Source organism: Dipodomys spectabilis, unplaced genomic scaffold (genome assembly GCF_019054845.1).
Source record: "Dipodomys spectabilis isolate Male_0828 unplaced genomic scaffold, ASM1905484v1 ptg000281l, whole genome shotgun sequence".
NCBI classification, from domain to species: Eukaryota; Metazoa; Chordata; class Mammalia; order Rodentia; family Heteromyidae; genus Dipodomys; species Dipodomys spectabilis.
This window is the reverse complement of record NW_024870958.1, coordinates 344356-367373: the sequence shown is the minus strand read 5'-3', so window position 1 is coordinate 367373 and position 23018 is coordinate 344356. Positions and strand designations below refer to the sequence as shown.

General features: G+C 39.4%; 1 protein-coding gene across 1 annotated transcript in view; it reads right to left on the bottom strand.

The window, feature by feature from the left end:
- Nucleotides 1–1277: 1277 nt before the first annotated feature.
- The window catches only part of LOC122126503 (vomeronasal type-2 receptor 116-like), a 60357-nt gene continuing 38616 nt past the window's right edge, over nt 1278–23018 (bottom strand). The window contains exons 4-9 of the mRNA XM_042701054.1: nt 22761–22968; nt 21157–21514; nt 20708–20925; nt 19574–19792; nt 3130–3253; nt 1278–2200 (exon numbers count right to left, since the gene is read on the bottom strand). Of these exons, the coding sequence (XP_042556988.1) occupies nt 1278–2200; nt 3130–3253; nt 19574–19792; nt 20708–20925; nt 21157–21514; nt 22761–22968 (2050 nt within the window). The remainder of the gene's footprint in view (nt 2201–3129; nt 3254–19573; nt 19793–20707; nt 20926–21156; nt 21515–22760; nt 22969–23018) is intronic.

The following is a 23018-nucleotide window of genomic DNA, read 5'->3' as shown; positions in this document are numbered from 1 at the left end:
AAATCTCATCTTTCTCAGATGTGTAATTGTTCTTAAGAAGGTTTTACTCAGTGATTCTGTCTCTAGCTTTTACAGGTATGGCTTATGCTGGCGAAAACCAAGCTGGTTATTCACACACACACTCACAGGCACACACACACACACACACACACACACACACACACACACACACACACACGTATGCAAAATAACCAGCCGTTGGGCAGATGCTTGACCTGAATGCTTCAGTTGCACACTTAGGTCCCTGAAGAGGGCCTCTCACTCTTGCACAGTCTGCTGAGCTCTGTCCTTGACTCACTCCCAGGGCGTCGCTGCTTCCCCTCTTTTCCTCCAAGCACCAGTGGCTGTGTGTGTGCTCCCTCATGCCTGTCCCTATCCACACGGCCTGGGTCACTCCACGTGTGCTTTTTCCCCTGGGAAGTGGTGACGGCGTTTAGCGTGTCGCACACCACCATGGGGAGATGCTATGATACCCCTGTGGTGGAGGTCCCGGCTGTGCCTGGCTCCATTGGACGTGGTAAGGCAGTCATGGTGGGGCAGGTCGGTATTAAATACATGTGGAAAATGTGACCTTCAAGGCACATGAAGAAAAATAAAAGTAAGAGAGAGAAGGAAAGAAAACCGAAACAAAACATATTGAAGAATATTGGCAAAAAACACACGTAGGAGTGTAAATACACAATTATCAAACAAAGTATGCTCTACCAAGTATATAAAAGCCTGGAACTTCATCATGAGAACAATATTAATGGATTTCATTGAGGATTAAACAGCATAGTGATGTGTAGGCAAGAAGCTAATGTTCTTTAAAATTTAGAAAATACTATAATTCTAGCTACTCTAAGAGCTAAGATGTGATTATCACAGTATGAAGCCAAACTGGGCAAGAAAGTTCATGAAAATGTTATCTCGTTAACCACCAAAGAGCCAACAGTGGAGCTGTGACTTAAGTGGAAATGCCACAGTTTTGAGTAAAGAAACACAAACAACAAAATCAGAGAAAGTACCCAGAATTTAAGTTCAAGCCCCAGTACTGGCACCAAATAGGAAATTTTAGGCAAATGGTTAAGAAAGCAATATTAGAAAACATGTCAGCAGAGAAAATATAGTAGTTGACATGATGAGATAATAAAACACATAGAGAATAAATTTCAAATTTACTTGGCTCTGGCTAGAAAAATGAGTAAGAGTCATTTATTCATCGAAGTTATTACAACAATATAAACTAATATCTGATGGAAAAAGGAATATATTTGACCTAACATGTAAGTTTCACCTTAAGAGGGTGTATTTCTCCCGGCATGACTTCTGTCCCGGAAGCCAAGCAGAAAATTTCTATCTGGTCTTAACAAGATAATGTAGCACTTGGGGGCAAAGATACACCCCAGTAGCCCTGCACTAGACACCAAGATGGAGAAGATCTCTACAGCCACCATGACCTCCCCCTTGGCACTGTGGTAGACAGGCAGAAAAGTGAGCCAGACAATGCAGAACAACAGCATGCTAAAGGTCAGGAACTTGGCCTCATTGAACGTATTAGGCAGGTTCCTGGCCAGGAAAGCCAAAGTGAAGCTGACCAGAGCCAGGAAGCCCAGGTATCCCAGGACACAGTAGAAAGCAGTGAGGGAGCCTTTGTTACACAGGATGATGAGGTGGCCATGTTCAGAGTGTGCATCTGTGTCAATGAAGGGAGGAGAGGTTCCCAGCCAGATTCCACAGAGAGTCACCTGGATCAGGGTGCAGATGGGGATGATGAAGTTAGGAGCTCCTGATAGCATAAGCCACCTCATCCTTCTCCCTGGAGAAGTGACCTTGAAGGCCAGAACCACAGTTACAGTTTTGGCCAAGACAGCAGAAACAGCTACAGTGAACACAACTCCAAATGTGGTCTGTTGTAGAATGCAGGTGCTGGTGTTGGGACGGCCAATGAAGAGCAAGGAACAGAGGAAGCAGAAGATGAGGGAGATGAGTAGGATGTAGCTGAGAGCTTGATTATTAGCCTTGACAATGGGAGTGTTCTTGTGTTTCACAAAGACCCCAAGAACACCTGTTGTGAGTGTAGATAAAGAAAGAGCCATGCAGGCCAAGGCCATCCCTAAGGGTTCTTCATAAGTCAAGAATCTTGCAGCTCTTGGGAGGCACTGGTTTCTCTCTGTATTGGCATACTGATGATCTGGACACCTCATACACTGCTCCATATCTAGTGAAGAATTCAAATAAACATTTATCCATTTCCAATACTTAAAAGGAAATTAGAAAGTCCCTCTCTAGAGACAATACTGACATGTGAATACTTAGTAGCATAAAGTAAATATTACCAAGTATTACCAGACATGTTCACTATTATTTTTATGTCTTCGTCATGTTCCCACACTCATTCCCATATTCTCATATTTTAGTCTGATTGAAATTCTTTTGCTTGTAATGACAATCACAAATATTGTTTCTTGCCATTTCTAATATCCTATGAATAATTTTCTGTGCCTCTTCATGCTGCCATAATTCTCAGACATGTGTGCACAAGTCAAACCTCTTATTCAAAATTGTGGGTAGTAAAATTTTGTAACTTCCTCTATATTCGCTGTACAATATAAATTGGACAACTGTGACCCTTCCTTGAAGTTGTTATATTTGTCTCTTCTACTCACCTATAGAGGATGGAGAAATCACTCTTTGAAACTATAAAGTCATGCTATGCACAACACTTTTGCCTGCTTCTTACACCAAACCAAACCCAGAGTATTTTCTCCATTGCAAGAACAGTTCTAAGATCTAGGAAATAAAGATATACAAGATCTGTGTTTTCTTTGTAGTCTGAAAGTAATTTTGAAGAAGATGGGGCCCTAGTGCTTAAAAAGATTTGCACTTACTATGATAGAAGTTAAGCTTACATTACTGAGTATTTGAATAAACATATATACAATAGACCAGAAAAAAATAATCTTATGCATAAATCAGAGTCCATGATGTTTTTTTTTCAAGAAGAATCAACCAGTGTCACAATTAGATGATTAAGTGAAGGAAGGAAGAATTTGATTCTGTAATCATAATATACAACTTTTGCATTGGCTTGCATGGATTGGGGATACCAGCAAAGAAAATGAATTTTTCACTATGGCATGAACTTACCTGACCCATTAGCAATCTCATTCTCTGAGCACGGTGTGCAATCAAAGCAACAGGCTGCCTTTTCTTCCTGAGGGGATTTCCTGAATCCAGGACTACAACTCTCACTGCAGGCAGATTGAGTAGGCTGAGGACAAGCAGATATGTGTCAGTAATTGTTTAGACTTTACATAATGCTCCAACAATCCATAGTTTTAAAATATTGAATTATTAGAACTGAATCCAAAGGGGGGACTAAGTTTGCGACTGGGCAGTAGGGCAACACCACAACTCTCCCCAACCAAAAAGAGAGTTCAAGTTCCATCGCTTAATCTCCCCAAGAGACTGGCAACAACAAAAAGACAAACACCCAGAGAAAAACCCAAGGAGGAAAAAAACAGAATAAGAGAGAAAAAGAAGAATTTCAGACAAGAGAAAAGCGAAGACCCCTCCCCAAATCTTTACTGGCCACACTGCTGTGTGTGAAGCCGCTGCCACCCCAGCCCGGTGGGGGCTGCCAGAGACCTAGAGACACAAGGGTTTGTCTGCAGGTCACCCACACAGAAGCCACCTGAGGTACCGATGTTGGACTTGCTGATCGCTATGAACAGAGAAACCTCTGAGCCAGGAGCTTGCACAAAAATCCCACCCCCACCCCTCACTGTATATCTGAGCAGAGAGGTTCCATCCCATCAAAGCCAGTCTGTACGACTCGGGGAACCCCAGAGCTACACTGGACGCCCACAGAACACCAGAGCAGAAGACCTGCAAGGAACCAGTGCTGATCCAGAGAGCACAAGCAGAGATAAACCCCAGTGCTCAGTGCACGGAGGCCCCTCCCCTACTTCTTGGGCAGATGCTGGAGGCCCACCCTATGGTGCAGACCAGAAAGCATCAACTGAGACAGAGACAGAAGAGAAACATGCAGAGCGACCCTGCCCATCCCAGCCCACAACCACCTCAACTGAACTCTGATTGCAACAACAACCAATGACCTACATCACACAGAAACAGTTACTAGCTCCAGGGTGAGTACCGTACAAGGGACAGTGTATACCTCAAGGGAGACCACAGCTGGTGGGAATCCCCAGAACCTGACCCAGCCTCCCTATCCCAACATCTGGACCCCAGGACCCACTAAAAATGGGAACTTTTCGAGAGCTCCATCAGCCCATGGAGCACACTCAGCTGGCCAGGCTAGAGCAAGAGTGCCCCCGGAAGGGACCTTAAATGCCCAAGCCAGGAACACCACCATTGTGTCAAGACACCCAACAGTGGAAGAAATTTGAACTGTGTATTCCAGGCTGAATAACCTAGGCAGGATACACAACAGCACAGGTCCAACCGGCTTGCCTCAGGGTAGGGGCTGGGACCAGGCCTGGGAATCCAGTGCCTGAGCAACACAACCAATTCCTCCCAACAGAAATCAGAAGCTGAGCATATGCCTCAGCAGAGGGGAGAAAAACAGGGAACTGCACCCCTTGGGAAGCACGCCTGTGACAGAAAAAGACCCGAGGGGTCAGGACAAGAGAAGCCCAATCCGCACCATAACCTGACCCATATATTTTAGGCTGGGAATTGGACAACACAGGCCACGAGCATCTGATAATAGTCATGATCTTAGGCTGGTAAGGTGGCTCAGCAGTAGAGTGCTTGTCTTGGGTGCATGAGGCCGTGGATCTGATTACTCAGCACCACATAAGCAGAAAGGGCCAGAAATGGTGCTGTGGCTCAAATGGTAGGGTGCCAGCCTTGACCTGAAGAGCTGAGGGACAGCACCCAGGCCCAGAGTTCAAACCCACAACCGGCCAAAAAAAAAAAAAAATCAGAAGCCCATAGCAGACTCCAATATCTGGAAGAGTGCATCCAGCACATCCGATCTCGCCAAGAGCATCTGTAGGAGCAAACAGGAGCAGTCTAGGCCGTTCAACCTTCTAAAGGCGGGAACTGCCAGTGATCTACAGCAGAGAGCCGAGAACCCCTATGTGGTTCAGACCAACAACTGGAGGTTGGCCCCCAACAGAACCGAAATCAGGTACAGACTCTCTCTACCAGCACAGAAACAGCAACCAAGCAATGACAAACACCTATTGAACAAAACAAAATTTCAGATTAGTTTCCAATAATCCCTGAATCACCTGCAAAATCACAGAGAAAAATTACAAGGTTTATCAATACCCAGGATAGCAAGCTATCTCCAAAAGCAAGCAGCCATCCAGGGGAGAGCTCCAGTGGGAGCAAACAGGAATGGAAGACAAAAGCTATATCCAAGAGATGCTGTGGGCAATGACTCAAGAAATAAAGCGAGAAATAGACCAGAAATTGAAAGAGCACAGGGTCGAAATATTGAAAGAGATGCAGGATATCAAACAGGAGATGTAAGCAAAAATAGAGGCAGACCACACCTCACTACGAGGTGAGATTAGTGCCAAAATAGAGGCAGTACACTCCTCATTAAAAGGTGAGATTAGGACTTTGAGAATCAATATTGAATCCATAAATGAGTCCATTTCCTCCATGCAATCCACAATGGAAGCCACAGATAACAGAGAGAATGAAATGAAATGTAGAGTGTCAGATACCGAACACAGAATATACCAACTGGACCAAAAATTTACAGATATGGTAAAATCACATAAAATATGCCGAAGGGAAATTCAAGAGTAAGCAGATAGTGCCAAGAAATTTAACTTTCGTATAATTGGAGTGGACGAAGGTGAGGAATATCAAAGCAAGGGAATGCAACACCTATTCAACAAGATAATCAGTGAAAATTTCCCCATCTCAAAAAAGAACATCTTACCTACAATACAGAAGCATATAGAAAACTTAACAAGCAATAACCCAGGAGAAACACTTCTAGACACATTATAGTAAAAATGATAGATCTGAATAATAAGGAAACAATCTTGCATGCAGCAAAAATGAAAAAGGAACTATACTACAACGGGAAAAATTTAGAATCACTGCAGATCTCCACACAAACACTGAATGCAAGAAAGGCCTGGGAAAGTACCATACGAGCCCTGAGAGCAAACAACTGCCAACCCAGACTGATGTACCCGGCAAAGATAGCATTCACATTCGATGGAGAACTGAAAATTTTTAATAGCAAAGAAAAACTAAATGAATACATAAACATTAAGCCAGCATTACAAAGAATACTAAGAGGGGGCACACAACCTGAAGAAAGCAACCTGGAACAGGGACCTGTACCCAGACAGGCAGTAATAGACGTCTAACTGAGCAAACACAGGAGGAAAGGAAAGAAGAAAAACTTAGGAAAACAAGGAATGACAGGGACCACAATGCATCCCTTTATACTGTCTTTTAATATTAACAGGCTTAATTCGCCAATCAAAAGAAAAAGAACTGCAGACTGGATCAGAAAACATGACCCATCCATCTGTTGCCTTCAGGAGACCCACTTCTCAGCCAAACATACAAACAAACTCAGAGTGAAGGGTTGAAAAGGATCTACCAATCAAATGCCCCCAGTAAGAAAGCAGGTGTAGCAATAAAGCAGGTGTAGCAATCCTGATATCTGACAAAATGAACTTTTCATTGAATTCAATGCACAAAGACAAGGACGGACACAACATACTAATACAGGGAACAATCCAAGAGGAGAATATTACTACCATCAACTTACATTCCCCAAACATTAGTGCACCCAAATATGTTAGGCAAATACTCTCAAACTTACAGAATAAAATAGATCCCAATCTGATAATACTAGGAGACTTTAATGCCCCACTCTCACCAAAGGTTAGGTCTACCAACCAGAGGATTGGCAAAGAAGCTACCGAGTTAATTGAGGCAATACTTCATGTGGAACTAACTGACATCTACCGAGTATTTCACCCTGAATCAACAGAGTACACATTCTTCTCAGCAACTCATGGAACTTTCTCCAATATAGACCATATCAAAGTTCATGCAAGGAACTTAAGCAAATACAAGGTGATCAATATAATCCCCTGTATCCTATCTGACCACAGTGGAATCAAACTAGTTCTCAATAAAAAAGCATACCGCAGAAATTACTCAAATACATGAAAATTGAACAGTACACTTCTAAGCAATGCCTGGGTAATGGAAGAGATCAAAGATGAAATTTAAATATTCCTACAACTCAATGACAATGAAAAACCCATCACAAAGAAACTTGTGGACACAGCAAAAACAGTCCTGAGGGGCAAATTTATTGCCCTCAGTGCCCACATCAAGAAAATGGAGACAGACCAAGTAAATAATCTCATGTTGCAATTAAAACAGCTAGAAAAAAAAAGAAAAAAAATGGAACCTAAAGTTACTAGATGGAGCCAGATAACCAAACTAAGAGTGGAGATTAATGAAATAGAGAATCGGTGAATCATAGCCAAAATTAACCAAACAAAAAGCTGTTTCTTTGAAAAAATAAACAACATTGATGGACCACTGGCAAGATTAATTTAAAAAAAGAAGAGAGGAAACCCATATTAACAGGATTAGGGATGCCATGGGAAAAATCACAACACATACCCAAGATATCCAAACAATTTTAACTGACAACTTTCAAAAGTTATACTCTCTAAAGAAAGAAAACGTGGCAGAAATGGCTGCATTTTTAGAGTAGCACAAGTTGCCCAAACTGAGCAAAGAAGTAAATCAATTAAATAAGCCAATATCCTACAACAAGATACAGGAAGCAATCAGAAGTCTTCCAACAGAGAAAAGCCCAGGACCAGATGGATTCACAAGAGAATTCTTAAAGACCCTTAAAGAAGACCCTTAAGATCCTTAAAGAAGAAATAATACCCATACTCCTCAAGCTCTTCAGAGAAATAGAGAAGGAGAGAGCTATCCCAAACTCATTCTATGATACTAATATCACACTTATCCCCAAATCAGACAAAGACCCAACTAAAAAAGAGAATTACAGGCCAATTTCCTTGATGAACAGATGGAAAGATCCTTAACAAAATTCTAGCTAATAGAATCCAGAAAAACATTAAAAAATCATACACTACAACCAGGTAGGCTTCATCCCAGAGATGCAGGGATGGTTAACATATGTAAGTCAATAAATGTAATCCAACACATCAACAGAGCCAACGTCAAGAATCAAATGATTATCTACACAGATGCAGAAATGGCCTTTGATAAAATTCAACATTCATTCATGCTAAAAGCTCTGGAGAAAATAGGAATAGAAGGAACTTTTCTTAAAACAATAAAAGCCATTTACTACAGACTAATAGCCAATATTATACTTAATGGGGAAAAGTTACAACCAATTCTCCTAAAATCAGGCAAAAAGGCAAGTATGCCTTGTCTCTACTCCTCTTCAATATAGTCCTGGAACCCTTAGGCAAGGCAATAAGTCAAGAAAAAGACACTAAAGGGATCCACATAGGAAAAGAAGAAGTTAAACTATCCCTTTTTGCAGATGACATGATACTATACATTCACGATCACAAAAACTCCATCCCCAAACTCTTAGAAATCATAAATCACTTTGGCAAAGTAGCAGGATACATAATCAACCCACAAATATCAGTTGTCTTCCTGTACACTGACAATGTACAAGTAGAGTGGGAAATAAAGGAAGCAACCCCATTCACAATAACATCCCCCAAAATGAAATATTTAGGAACTAACCTAGCCACAGATATAAAAGAACTATTTAATGAAAACTATTAAAAGTTAAAGAAAGAAATTACAGAAGACACTAGGAAATGGAAAGACCTCCCATGCTCTTGGATAGGCAGACTTAATATAGTGAAAATGGCAATACTGCCAAAATTAATATACAAATTCAATGCAATTCCTATTAAAATCCCAATGACATACATCTCTAAAATATAGAAAATAGTCCAAAAATCCATGTGGAACAACAAAAGACCTAGAATAGCCAAAACAATTCTAGGGAATAAAGATAACATGGAAGAGATATCCATGCCAAACAAATAACAAAGACAGCATGGTACTGGCATGAAAACAGACCCGAAGAACAATGGAATAGAATAGAAGATCCAAAAATAAAACCACAGGCCTCCAGTCAGCTGATACTTGACAAAGAGGCCAAAGACATACAATGGAAGAAACACAGTCTCTTCAACCACTGATGCTGGGAAAACTGGGTGGCCACATGGAGAAGACTAAAAGTGGACCCCAGGCTATCATCCTTCACCAATATCAGCTCAAGATGGATTAAAGACCTTAACATTAAACCAGCATCTCTGAAACTACTGTTGCAGGACAGAGTAGGAGAGACACCTGAACTTATAGGCACAGGAAGGAAATTCCTGAACAGAGTCCCAGGGTCACAACAAATTGGAAAAAGTCTCGACAAATGAGACTACCTTAAAATAAAAAGCTTCCGCACAGCTAAAGCTATAACAACCAAGCTAGAAAAGCAACCATCTAATTGGGGAAAAAATATTTACCAGCAATATATCAGAGAAGGGGTTAATATCCAGTACATACAGGGAACTCAAGAAACTAATCCCTTCCAAACCAATTACTAAATGGGAAAGGGAACTAAAGAGAGACTTCTCAGATGAAGAGATAAAAATGGCAAAGAAACACATGAGGAAATGTTCACCATCGCTGGATGTGAAGGAAATGCAAATAAAGACAACACTGAGATGTCACCTTACCCCAGTCAGAATGTCCCAGACCCTCAAGGCAGCCAATGACAAATGCTGGAGGGGATGTGGAGAAAGAGGAACCCTATTATACTGCTGGTGGGAATGTACACTTATACAACCACTTTGGAAAGCAGTCTGGAGGGTCCTCAGAAAGCTAAATATTGACCTCCCTTATGACTGAGTCAAACCACTTCTAGGCATCTATCCTGAACAACAGGAACCACTATACAAGGACACATGCACCTCCACGTTTATTGCAGCACTGTTCATAATAGCCAGGATATGGAAACAAATCAGATGTCCCACCACAGATGAATGGATCCAAAAATTGTGGTACCTATACACAATGGAATATTATGCAGCCATTAGAAATGACAAAATAATGGCATTTGCAGGGAAATAGATGGAGCTAGAAGAAATCATGTTGAGCGAGGTAAGTGAAGAGCAAAGAAACAAATGGTACATGGTCTCCCTGATTATGGCTGATAAATCCAAAATGTTAGGTGATATGACAAAATTAACAGGACTTAAGAAACAAAGGACTTCCACTCATCTGGGCGAATCATTACTAAATAACCCCATGCTGCTGATCACATGTATGGTATATTTGTCTACACTGGAGGGGAACCAGGACGACGACACGGACTAGATGGAATCAGGAAAAAAAAAACATGTAACAGGGATCCATCAGCTGCACTGGACATTGACAAAGTGAACTAAACAACTTAATGGCAGTGATTGGAGGGAGAGAACAAGTGGGAAAGAGGGAAGAGCTGATGCTATGCAAAACAAATGAAATGTACATACCACCCAATGTGGAAGAAATAACTGTATCGCAAAGCTCATAGAACTCATAAATGTTATAGACTGTGATAGACAATTTGCTCCAAGAAAGTTAGAATGTGTTTGTGACTTTAACTGAGCATCACTATCTCACAATACTATGAAATTTGGGAAATTATGTAACCACTTAAACACAATAAAAATTTTGAAAAAATATTGAATTATTAAGTGTTTTATTTCTATACACATAAATATAATCAATGATTTAAATGCTGTTATAGATTGCCAATCAATTAATTACAAAAGTACTATGTGCTACAGCCTTGATCTATAGCCTGTGGAACTATTGAAAATGTGAGACCTTTAAATGTAGAGCTTAATGGTGAAAAAGTATGTTCCAGTGTCCAACCCTATGGAACTTCCTTGAAGTCATGTTATTATATTTTGTCTCCTACTCATCTGTGAAATTGTGAAGTGCAAGAAGGAAGAATACTCTTTGAAGCTTTAAAAGTGTGCTGTAAGATAGGGCACAGACCTCCCCTTTATAGGTTATGTGAACTCCATGCACATAGAATTGTCTTAGTTTTCCAGTGCCCATGAAGTGAGAATCTTCTCACATAGCGTAATAGAAGGACTCCTCTCACCAAAGATGCTTAACCAAATAACCATTGAATGAAACCTCCACAGAAGGGAGAAAAATAACCCTTTCATCACACTAAGTGATTCCTTGAGTACTTTTTCATAATGTTAAAAACTTGTAAAGAAATATGCATTTTATGAGAGTTCCGGGAAGATGGCAGAGGAGAAGCTGGAGTCTAAACAAGCTTTCACATATAGAAAGCAGTTTTAGAGTTCCAGTGAACAGTCCTAAGCCAGAGAATCACACCAAGTGTGCCATCACAGGACAGAGAGTCAGACCAGAGAGGGGAAATCCAGGCAAGGAGACACATCTGAGCTCTTGCCAGCAGCCGCCACGGCAGTGGAAGCGGTGGCGGCGGAGATCACAGGCGCCATACCTGAGCCACAGAGAGTCCAGGGCGAAGGAGCCAGACGCAGCGGGCACGGGGATTCTACTCAATACCAGCAAGAACTGACAAGGAGCAGACATCTTCATCCTGCAATTTGCAGACCAGAGACGACCCAGGAACCAAGACTCAGCGTGATTAGAAGCCTGACGTCCTCACTCCTTCTCAGGGAGCAGAGGAGGGAAGGCCACCTCCCCCCCCAGTAGCGGAGATCTCCATCTTGGATACCGACAAAGCTCGACGGAGCTACTAGCTCCAACTCAGGCCTTGGAATAAAACTAGAGTTATTTAGCAGGTCACAAGAACTTAACGGTGTGACCTGCCAGAATCAGCTCCACCCAGGGAAAAGTCACCCTGCTCTGGTGCCAGCCCTAGGAGTGGCTTTCTTCACTGGGTAATCAGAGCCAGAGGCTGCCCCTCCCTCTAGCAGCCTGAACAATCAATTGAAATTCAGTAAACACAAACCCTGAGAATGGCTCCAGGCTGGGCTCTGTGAATTTTTCACAAACTAGCCCCCGGAAAATCTACTCTTTGTTGAAAGGCCTCAATTCTTCCCAGAACCTAGCCTCATCACTGCATCCACCTCTTTTGTGATACTCAAAGCAGATCTGCCTCCCATTGAACTAGCCTGGGAGGAGGATCGCAAAATCCTGGGTAAAGCAGAGCATTTTACTACCTGTTCGAACAAACTGACTTAAGAAACCAACCAAGCCACAGGACCACAAGCAGACCAGAGACTCCAAGAAGAGGCTAGTTATGGACACAAGGGAGATACAGGATTTTTCCCACCACTCCAAAAAAATCAAAGAACTTTTTTCTTCTTCTTCTTCTTCTTTTTTTTTCTTTTCTAAAACTTTTTTTAATATTTAATTTGTGCCTTTTTTGAAAAAAAAAATGTTTTCCAGTAACTTTTTTTTCCTCTTATAATTTTTATTTTAGGGATACGTGAGTGTGCGTTTTTCTTTCTTTTTTTGTTTTCTTTCTCTTTTTTTCTTTGTATATTATCTTTTTGTTTTTTGTTTAGCTATACTGAACTTCTGATCTTTTTTACTTCCTTTCATATCCTTTTCATGTTTTCCTCTCTTTCATTCTTCTTTATGTGACTTAATTCTTTTCTTGCACATCCTCAGATAAACACGTAGTTGAGTATTAGACCCTTTCCTCCATTGTGTACACACTTAATCCACAAATTTATTACTCAATTCAAAACCTCTGAGACTTAAATTCCTTAATAGCAGTACTACCTCTTTATACCTCTCCTCTTCATACAGCTCCTTTACATCCCTCCCTTTCTCTCCATATATTCACATTCTTCTCTAAATAGATTGTTTTCGCTTCTGCATAATATTATTAATTTTTACTTTTCTATTTTTTCTGGTCTCTTTTCTTTTCCTTTTCCCTTTCTTCTTTTTTTCTCTCTCTCTACTTTCATCCTACCCAACCTATTTCCTGCTTTGATATTAGGAGTTAGTAAACTCACCCTGTGCCTCCCCAAATCAATCTATTTCTATTTTTTACCCACATCTCTCCCTAACCCTAATAATTTCTGGTTTTCCAAATTCTTTGTGGTTCGTAGTCCATTAACATATAGTTGTTTGATGTTGAATAGATGTATTTGTTGAACTAGATTGTATCTGTAGACATTGACTGTGGAAATCCAGACTTTGGTTGATGCTTGCCTTAAGATAGTGTTCTAGCACAAAACTGGTGCTATTTTCATCTCAAATCAGCAGAGTAAGCCGGAAAAACACTAGAAAAATGGCAAATCCGGGTATCTCAATTCCCAATCTTGATAATCAGGGGACAGAACAGATAATGAATAATCCAGATGAGAGTTCCCAAATAGATCTACAAACACTGCTGGCAAACATAATAAATGAAAAGATTGAAAACATACAAAGGACTCAGTATGAGTGTGAAAAGGAGAGAGAGGAGGCAATCCAAAAGTTTATACAGGAATATCATAAGCGTGAGGAAGCTACTCAAAAACTGATACAGGATTTGTGTGAGTAGCTTGAGAATACTCAAAGAGAAAGGCCGGAATGGCGTGAGCAGGCTGAGAACACTCAAAGAGAACTGCAGGAATCCCACGAATGGGAGGAAGGTAATCCAAGAGTAATACAGGAATTGAGAGAGCAGGAAAAGAATACACAAAGATCACTAAAGGCATTCATGGAATCCATTAACAAAGAGCTGAAGGAAGTCAGGGAAACCACAAAAGGAATGCTGAATTGAACCCAACAGAAGGAATGCAAATCCAAGGAAACCATAACCAATCAACTAAGTGATTTGAGAATAAACACAGAACACCAAATTAAGGAAGTAAAGAAGTTCATACAAGATCTAAAACAAAGTTTCAACAAAGAATTTGATGCCATCAAAGCTGACCAATTAGAAGGAAAAGAGATAAAAAATAAAGTAGAAAGTCTAGACAGCAGGTATTGAAGACAGCCTAGATATCATAGAGAAAGAACATACAACCATCCAAGACAAGTCCAAGAAATATGATAGATCTGTCCAACACTTGGAAGACACCATCAGAAGGCCTAATCTAAAGATAATGGGTGAAGAGGAGCACCTAGAAACAGAAGTTAATGGCCTAGGAAATATATTTAACAGGATCCTAGCAGAGAACTTCCCAAATATGCAAAAAGATAGGCCTATTCAGATACAAGAAGGTTTTAGAACCCCAAATAGACCAGACCAGAATAGAACATCCCACTGCCCCATTATAATCCAAACAGTACCAACTCAGACCAAGGAAAAGATCCTTAAATCTGTCAAGGAGAAAAGATTAATCACCTATAAAGGGAAACCAATTAGAATCAGCTCAGATTTCTAAGCACAGACAATCAAAGCAAGAAGAGCCTGGAATGATGTATGCCATGCCCAAAAAACAAATAACTATCAACCAAGAATACTGTAACCAGCTAAACTCTCCTTCATAACTGAAGGCCAAATAAAAATTTTCCATAGCAAAGAAAAAATGAAACAATACATCTCCACCAAACCAGCCCTACAAAAGATTCTTAAAGATGTCTTACACATAGAAAACCAACAAGACCACAATAAAGGCCAAGAAACTGCACCCAAACTGAGAATCCAAGAACCATAGGAAGAAACCAGTTTTCCCAGCCCCCAAAAAGGTGGGTAACATGGCAAGAATCCCAAATATCTCTCAGTCTTATAGCTTAACGTTAATGGAATTAACTCTCCAATTAAGCAACCTAGACTGTCTAGTTGGATTAAAAAACAAGACCCTTCAATCTGCTGCCTTCAGGAGTCACATCTTGGCGTAAAAACAAACACATTTTCAATGTTAAAGGCTGGAACAAAATCTACCAAGGAAACGGTCCCCATAAAACAGGTGGGAGTTGCAATACTAATATCAGATAAAATAGACTTCAAATTAAAATTTGTGAGAAGAAGTAAAGACGGTCAATACATACAAATTAAGGGATATCTCCTTCAGGAGGATATTACAATTCTAAATATCTATTCGCCAAACAATGGAACACCCACGTTTATCCAAGAAACACTATTTTCTCTCAAATCCCATATAGATCCAAAGACACTAATTGTTGGGGATTTTAACACACCAATCTCCCCACTAGATAGATCAACTCGGCAAAAACTCAACAGAGAAACCGCAGATCTAAACAGCTGCATAGATCAACTAGATTTAACAGACATCTACTGAACATTTCACCTAGCAGCATCAGAATACACATTTTTCTCAGCAGCACATGGAACATTTTCTAAAATAGACCACATGTTACGCCACAAAGCAATCTTGGCTAAATTCAGAAACATTGAAGTTATACCTTGCATTCCATCTGACCACAAGGGAATAAAATTAGAACTCAACACCAAACGCCACCAAAGAAAGTCCGGGATCACATGGAGGCTGAAAAACACACTGTTGAATCACGAGTGGGTCATGGAAGAGATTAGAAAGGAAATTCTAATTTTCATGCTATTCAACAAAAATGAACACACAAATTACCAGCTCCTCTGGGACACAGCAAAGCAGCACTCAGAGGCAAGTTTATAGCTCTGAGCTCCTACATCAACAAATTGGAGAGAGCTACATCCAACCATTTAATGACACATCTAAACCTCTTTAATAAAGAGTAGCAAGATAAACCCCAATCCAGTAGACGGAAAGAAATAATTAAAATTAAATCAGAATTAAATGAATCAGAATCCAAAAAAACTATAGAAACAATCAACAAAACAAAGAGTTGGTTCTTCGACAAACTTAACAAAATTGACAAACCCTTAGCAAATCTTATCAGAAAAAGAAGAGAACACACCCAAATAAATAAACTCATAGATGAGAATGGAAACATCACCACAGAAACAACCAAGATTCAGAACATTAAAAGGGAATAGTTCTCAAAACTTTATGCTAATAAGTTTGAGAACTTGACAGAAATGGACCTTTTCCTAGCAAATATTGACATGCCAAAACTAAACCAAGATGAGTTTAACCATCTTAACAGGCCCATATCAAGCATTGAAATAGAAACAGCAATAAGAGACCTGCCAGCTAAGAAAAGTCCAGGACCAGATGGTGTTACAGCGGAATTTTACACAGCCTTCAAAGCAGAGCTCACACCAATACTCCTCCAACTCCTCAATGAAATTGAAAGGGAGAGTTCACTACCAAACACATTCTATGAAGCCATCATAACCCACATCCCCAAACCAGGCAAGGACTCATCAAAGAAAGAGAACTATAGACCATTTCTTTGATGAACATTGATTCAAAAGTTCTCAACAAATTTTGGCCAACCAACTTCAACAATTCTTCCAAAAAATTATACACCACGATCAAACAGGATTCATTTCAGGGATGCAAAGCTGGTTCAATATACGCAAATCAATTAATATTATTCATCACATCAACAGGAGCAAGAAAATAACCATATGGTTATCTCAACAGATGCAGAAAAAGCATTCGACAAGATCCAACACCCCTTTATGATGAAGGTTTTGGAAAAATTAGGAATCCAAGAAACATTCCTCAATACAATAAAGGCTGTATATGACAAAGCTACAGCCAGCATTATACTTAATTTTGAAAAACTAAAGCCATTTCCTCTTAACTCAGGAACAAGACAAGGATGTCCACTCTCTCCACTTCTCTTCAATTTAGTATTAAATTGCCTAGCTTCAGCAATAAGACAAGATGCAGACATAATGTTGATCCAAATAGGGAAGGAAGAAATAATACTCTCTCTCTTTGCAGATGACCTGATCTTTTATTTAAAGAATCCCATAGATTTCACTCCCAAATTACTCAAGCTGATTCAAAACTTTGGCAAAGTAGCAGGGTATAAAATTAACCGCCCAAAATCAATGGCTTTTCTGTATGCCAACAATGAGAAAAATGGGGCTGAAATTAGGAAAGCAACTCCATTTGTAATAGCCCTACAAAAAATAAAGTACCTAGGAATTAACTTAACCAAAGAAGTGAAGGACCTCTATGATGAAAACTTTGAAATCTTGTAAAAGGCAATCAAAACAGAACTTAGAAAATGGCAAAACCTCCCATACTCCTGGATTGGAAAGATTAACATCGTGAGAATGGCAATACTTCACAATGGTATCTACAAATTCAACGCGATACCTATCAAAATTCCAACCTCATTCTTGAGGGAAATAGAAGAGGCAATCCAAAAATTCATATGGAACAATAAAAGACCCCGAATAGCAAAAACGCTCTTCAACGGAAAGAACACTGCTGGAGGAATATCAATACCAAATTTCAAACTCTACTATGAAGCCATAGTAATCAAAACAGCTTGGTACTGGCACGAGAACAGATCTCAGGACCAATGGAATAGAATATAAAACCCAGAAATGAACCTACAGACCTATAGCCATCTAATCTTCGATACGGGAGCTAAAACAATAGAATGAAAGAAAGACAGCCTCTTCAGTAAATGGTGCTGGCAAAATTGGTTAACTACTTGTAGAAAACTAAAGCTAGATCCTTATATATCACCCTGCACCAGAATCAACTCCAAATGGATCAAAGACCTCAGAGTCAAACAGACACTCTGAAAACATCACAGGATGGAATAGGAGAAGCCCTAGGTCTCCTTGGCCCAAGCCGAAATTTTCTGAATAGAGACCCGGAAACACAACAAATCAAAGGAAGGTTGGACAAATGGGATTGCATGAAGTTGCAGTGCTTATGCATGGCAAAGGACATAGCTAGCAAGATTAATAGAAAGCCCACAGATTAGGAGAAGATCTTCACTAGCCATACAACAAGACAAGGGTCTCATTTCTAAAATATACTTGGAAATCAAAAAATTAAAACCCCAACAACAAATCCTCAAAGAAACAACTGCCCAATAAATAAGTGTGCTAATGACTTAAAGAGAAACTTCTCTGAAGAAGAAAGAAGGATGGCCAATAGACACATGAAGAAATGCTCAACGTCCCTAGCTATAAAAGAAATGCAAATCAAAACAACATGGAGATACAACCTCACTCAAGTTAGAATGGCAAAAATCAAGAACACTAACAACAACAGATGCTGGAAGAGATGTGGAGAGAAGGGAACCTTACTTCATTGTTGGTGGGAATGTAAACTTGTTCAACCACTTTGGAAAGCAGTATGGAGGTTTCTCAAAAGACTTCACATAGAGCTCCCCTATAACCTAGCAATCCCACTTTTGGGCATTTACCCAAATGTTTACAAACAAGACCACACTAAAGCTACCAGCACAATTATGCTTATTGCAGCATTATTTACCATAGCTAAGATCTGGAACCAAACCAGATGCCCCTCAGTAGATGAATGGATCAAGAAAATGTGGTATATATACACAATGGAATTCTATGCCTCCATCAGAAAGAAGGACATTGCCCCATTTGTTAGGAAATAGAAAAACTTGAAAAAAATTATATTAAATGAAGTAAGCCAAGCCCAAAGAAACATAGGTCCCATGGTTTCCCTTATTACAATATCTTGTATATGTATGAGTCAAGTGGAAAAGGTCAGATAATGTGATGTTAAGAAAATGAACCCTTAGATATGTATTTTAATGTTTTTTCTTTCATTCATTTCTAACGCATTTATAAGATTATCTCTTTGTTGCTTTGTATGTCCCTATCCCACAGTATAACCCCTGTTTCACTATATTTGATGTCAGTGTAACTTGTGGATGACATGGGGAAAAACAAATCGTTTAAAGATACAGGTGGACTTGTTGCAACAATGAGAAGTACAAGTAGTCATGTCGAAAACGAGCTTTACAACATTGGTGCGGGAGGGGGGTGGGGGGACAGATTGGGTGGGGGGGGAGGCTGGGAAGGGATGTGAAGGGTAAACAAAGGAGGAGGCTGCAATGCTTGATAAGAAATGTATGCATTATCCTACCCATGTAATTGTAACCCCTCTGTACAGTATGTTCACAAAAAAATAAAATAAAATAAAAAATAAAATAAAGAAATATGCATTTTATGACACTATTCTAAATCACCATGTAGAGACTGTGAATGTCTATTTTTTTTTGTCCTAGTCCCAGGGTTTGATATAAGTACATGTTCATTTTCCTTGGGCTTTTTTCTCCTAAAGGTAAGCACTCTACCACTTGACCTGAGGTTCCATCTGAGGTTTTTGATGGTCAATTGAGAAAAGAGTCTCAAAGACTTTTCTGCCCAGTTGGACTTTCAACAGATATGTAATCTTAGACCTGAGGATATCTTTCTCCTGAGTAGATAGGTTTACAGGCATGAGTCAATAGTGTCCAGCCCTGCTTTTTTGGTGGTTAAATGAAAATAAGCCTCTCAGAGAAGATCCTGCTTGGACTGCCTTCAAACCACAATAATTTTATTTCAGTCTCCTAATTAGCTAGTATTACAGGAATAGGTTGCTGGCATCCAACCAGATATACATTTTAAGGCTGAAATTTTCTTATATGTTATCCAACCAGATATACATTTTAAGGCTGAAATTTTCTTACTTATATGTAATTAAAATCATTGCACTTAAACCCAACCCACCTCTGTAGTTCCTATGGCCCAGTGTACCATATCTTCAGATAAAGACAGTTGATGAGCATATGGAGAAAACTTTCCTACTTTCACCTCAAGTTCAAGACCTTCTGGGAAATTCCATATGTTTACAATGTCATAGTCTGCTTCCAATTTCCTTTTCTCATCCAAAGTCACTTGATCTCCAGCAGTATTGTGAAACTGGATGTTCTTCAGAAAAAAGTGCAGCTAAAAGACATACATCATCTTATGGTGAAGTACATCCCGAGTTACGAAAGAAAACCTGAAGAAAAAAAGTTCCTGATTGCCTTTAAATTTTGATGTAGAATGAAAGAATAGTAGAACCACCTAATGAAGCATTCCAGAAGAAAATCTATGGAGGTATGAAAATAATTTTGCCAAATCTTGGTCACTCAGCAAAGGGGTAGATGCAATCTTTTCAAAAGAAACCAAGTCTAGAGAGTCACAAATAAGATGACTCTCAGTCGTCTAGCCATTGTTTCCCACAACCACTAATTTTATGCATGTTGCTAATATGAACTTGGTAAAATTTTAATATTTAAAGTAGAATAAAACTAGGTTCCTTATGCAAAATGTGGATAATTCTTTTCAGCAGGTCATTCTTTTGCTATAAGAAACTCATAGGGAAACTCAAGGTGCATTTATAGTTTTCAAAACATCTGCTATAAGGTAGGGGCCAAAGCAACAGCAATATACACAAGACAATATTTTGGAAATGATCTGTACAATTTTAGGGGGAGGGGGAGGGAAAGTAAGAGAAAAATGAATGAAGGGGTAACAAGTTTGACAAGAAATGTACTTACTATCTTACTTGTGTAACTGTAACTGCTCTGTATATCATCTTGACAATAAAAAATACGAAAAACTATCTGCTATGAATATGTTGAGGCTATTTGTAATTAAAAGAATTTATGAAACATGGAACTCACTTGATCCTTGTTATGGCTTGCTTTTCCTGAAGAGCACAAAAATACGTCCAGAGTACTTCACAGACATTTAAACAAATATTATTTGTTGGTTTTTGGAAAACATACCAAAAATGCTTAAATTTTATATGGCATGAAAACTATCTAGGAAGTGACATTGCGTATGGGGTATGTCATCTAACACAGAAGGCCTTACCTGTGCAGGGGAAGTCACTGCCCCTTCCCTCTTTCCCACTGTTTGTGTTTCTGTTTGATGAAGAAGCAGCTCATGGAGAGCCTGGGCCACAGCATACACAGCATTGTATATATGGTAACTGTCTCCAGACATAGTCGTGTCAAAAATGTGTCCAGGCAACAAATCCAAGGAGGCTTCGTGAGGACAGTTCTCCCACGTTACACAGTCTGACTCTGAATCTGAACAATTAAAAGACAGAAACCATAGCCTCGCTAGGAAAAAGTCTTCTGGATATTTGAAAGGGTTAACTGCCTTGACAAAATCTGTGAATCCCAAAATATCTGGATGATGGTGTGAAAAAATGAGAGGTACATGTAATGAACATAATACAAAATATTTCCTCCTCATGGTGAACTCTAGCTGTGAGTTCATGATACAAACTTTTCCTTTTACTAAAAATTGCTCAATACATCTTACCATATCTAGTAAGGCTTCATTATCACCATGTATGATGAGGACGTTTGCTGAAGATTTATTAATCTGTTTATAAAGTGCCATGACTTTAAAAACATATGCCAAGCCAGAGGTTGGGATTGCTAGCTCAAAGTCTACACAAATTCTATTCTTGTCCATCTCTTCTTTCAATTCAGGAAGAATCCACAAGCCATTCTCATCTTGTGAGGTCAATAGTCCAACCCAGTTCCAGCTGAAATGAAGGAGTAAGGAGATCAGGGCAATGGCTATCGATGTGTCCTTTGAGGCCATCTGATACAGAGCAGGAAAGTTCTTATGGTCACTCAGAGCATGATCAAAAGGCCCAAATGTAAACTAAAGGGAATGAAAATTGGATGCTCCATGAATGAGAAGATTTCTATCCATTATGATCTCACTTATGATATGTATTAAATAACCATTTGAAGTAGGTGGAAGGTAGATTTTTCTTAGTTTAAAAAAATGTTTTTAATAGTTGTACATTTCAATTTGTTCCTACAAAGCTCCTTGATCTTTGTCACTATTTCCATCAACTCATTCAATCTATAGCAACTCTACCCATTCCTTGACTTTCCTAGGTCCATTTTCACACACACATCTGAATATGTATATATATCTAAATATCTATATATAGACATATACATACATATATGTGATATGTTGTATTTTCCCACCCATCTACTCCATATTTCTCTGCCCCTTTGCACATCCCTCTAACAACTTTCCCCAGACAAGTTATGCTTCAATGTTCTAGTGTTAGTTATTTATATCTGTTAGTTGATCAGAAATGTTATACCATGGGATTCCACCTCTATGTGTACCATAGTTTACAGATTAATCAAATCTATTTGTAAATGGATATGTGTGTGTCCTATATTTGTTTTATATTACATGTTCATATTTTAGATTTAACTTTCACATATGAGAGAATACATGTCCCTTTCCCTTTGTGAGTCTGAGTTACATCATTCAACATAATATCTTACGTGCATGCGCACACACGTATGTGTGTGTGAGAGAGAGAGAGAGAGTGTGTGTGTGTGTGTACTATTGTAGGGGCATGAACTCATGGCCTCGTGCACTTCCTTGGCTCTCTCCCTCAAAGCTACCTCTCTATCACTCAAACCACACATTACTTCCTGCTTTTTGTTGGTTAATTAGAGATGTCTCCTTAGTAGCTAGGTTTGCAGTTAGCCATCAGGACACAGCTCAACATATTGCTATACTTTAAAGTCATTTTTCCATTTCCTGATTTTTTAAGAAAATTATTGACAAGGCTTAAAAGTCCAAACAATCTCTTTGTGGCTCTCACTTTTCCAGTACCTTTCCTAAAAATGGTAATGTGGATCTCTATTACTTTGAATACTTACTCTTGATATCACAAAATTTGATAGGTTCATAAATCCAGTATCTTCCTATAATTATCTTCTAACAGCTGAAATGGCACCAAATTAGATACTTTTTTATATCCCTTCACTCCTCCCACTCTCACCTGGGGAAACCTTTACAGGTTCAGCAATATACCAATCTGGGCAGATAATAATCCTGATGGTCCTGTCAGTACTGCTATAGACTTGCTCACTCTCACACAGGAGTAGTTTGGAAGGTTGTCCTTCCCAAAGAGGCTCGTGAAGGGATTTTTAAATGTTTTCCAAGTTTCCATGTGAGCATTACAGATATTAAATCCTAGTGTCAAGTTATGTAAAATATGAGGATTTTCATTGATCTCTTCAATAGCAAAAGCCAAGGCCAAAACAAACTGGTAGTTGTTGAAGATAAACCTGCATAATGAGCATAGAAATTTAAAACATCAATTTGATGGACTAAATACTTGCTTCTC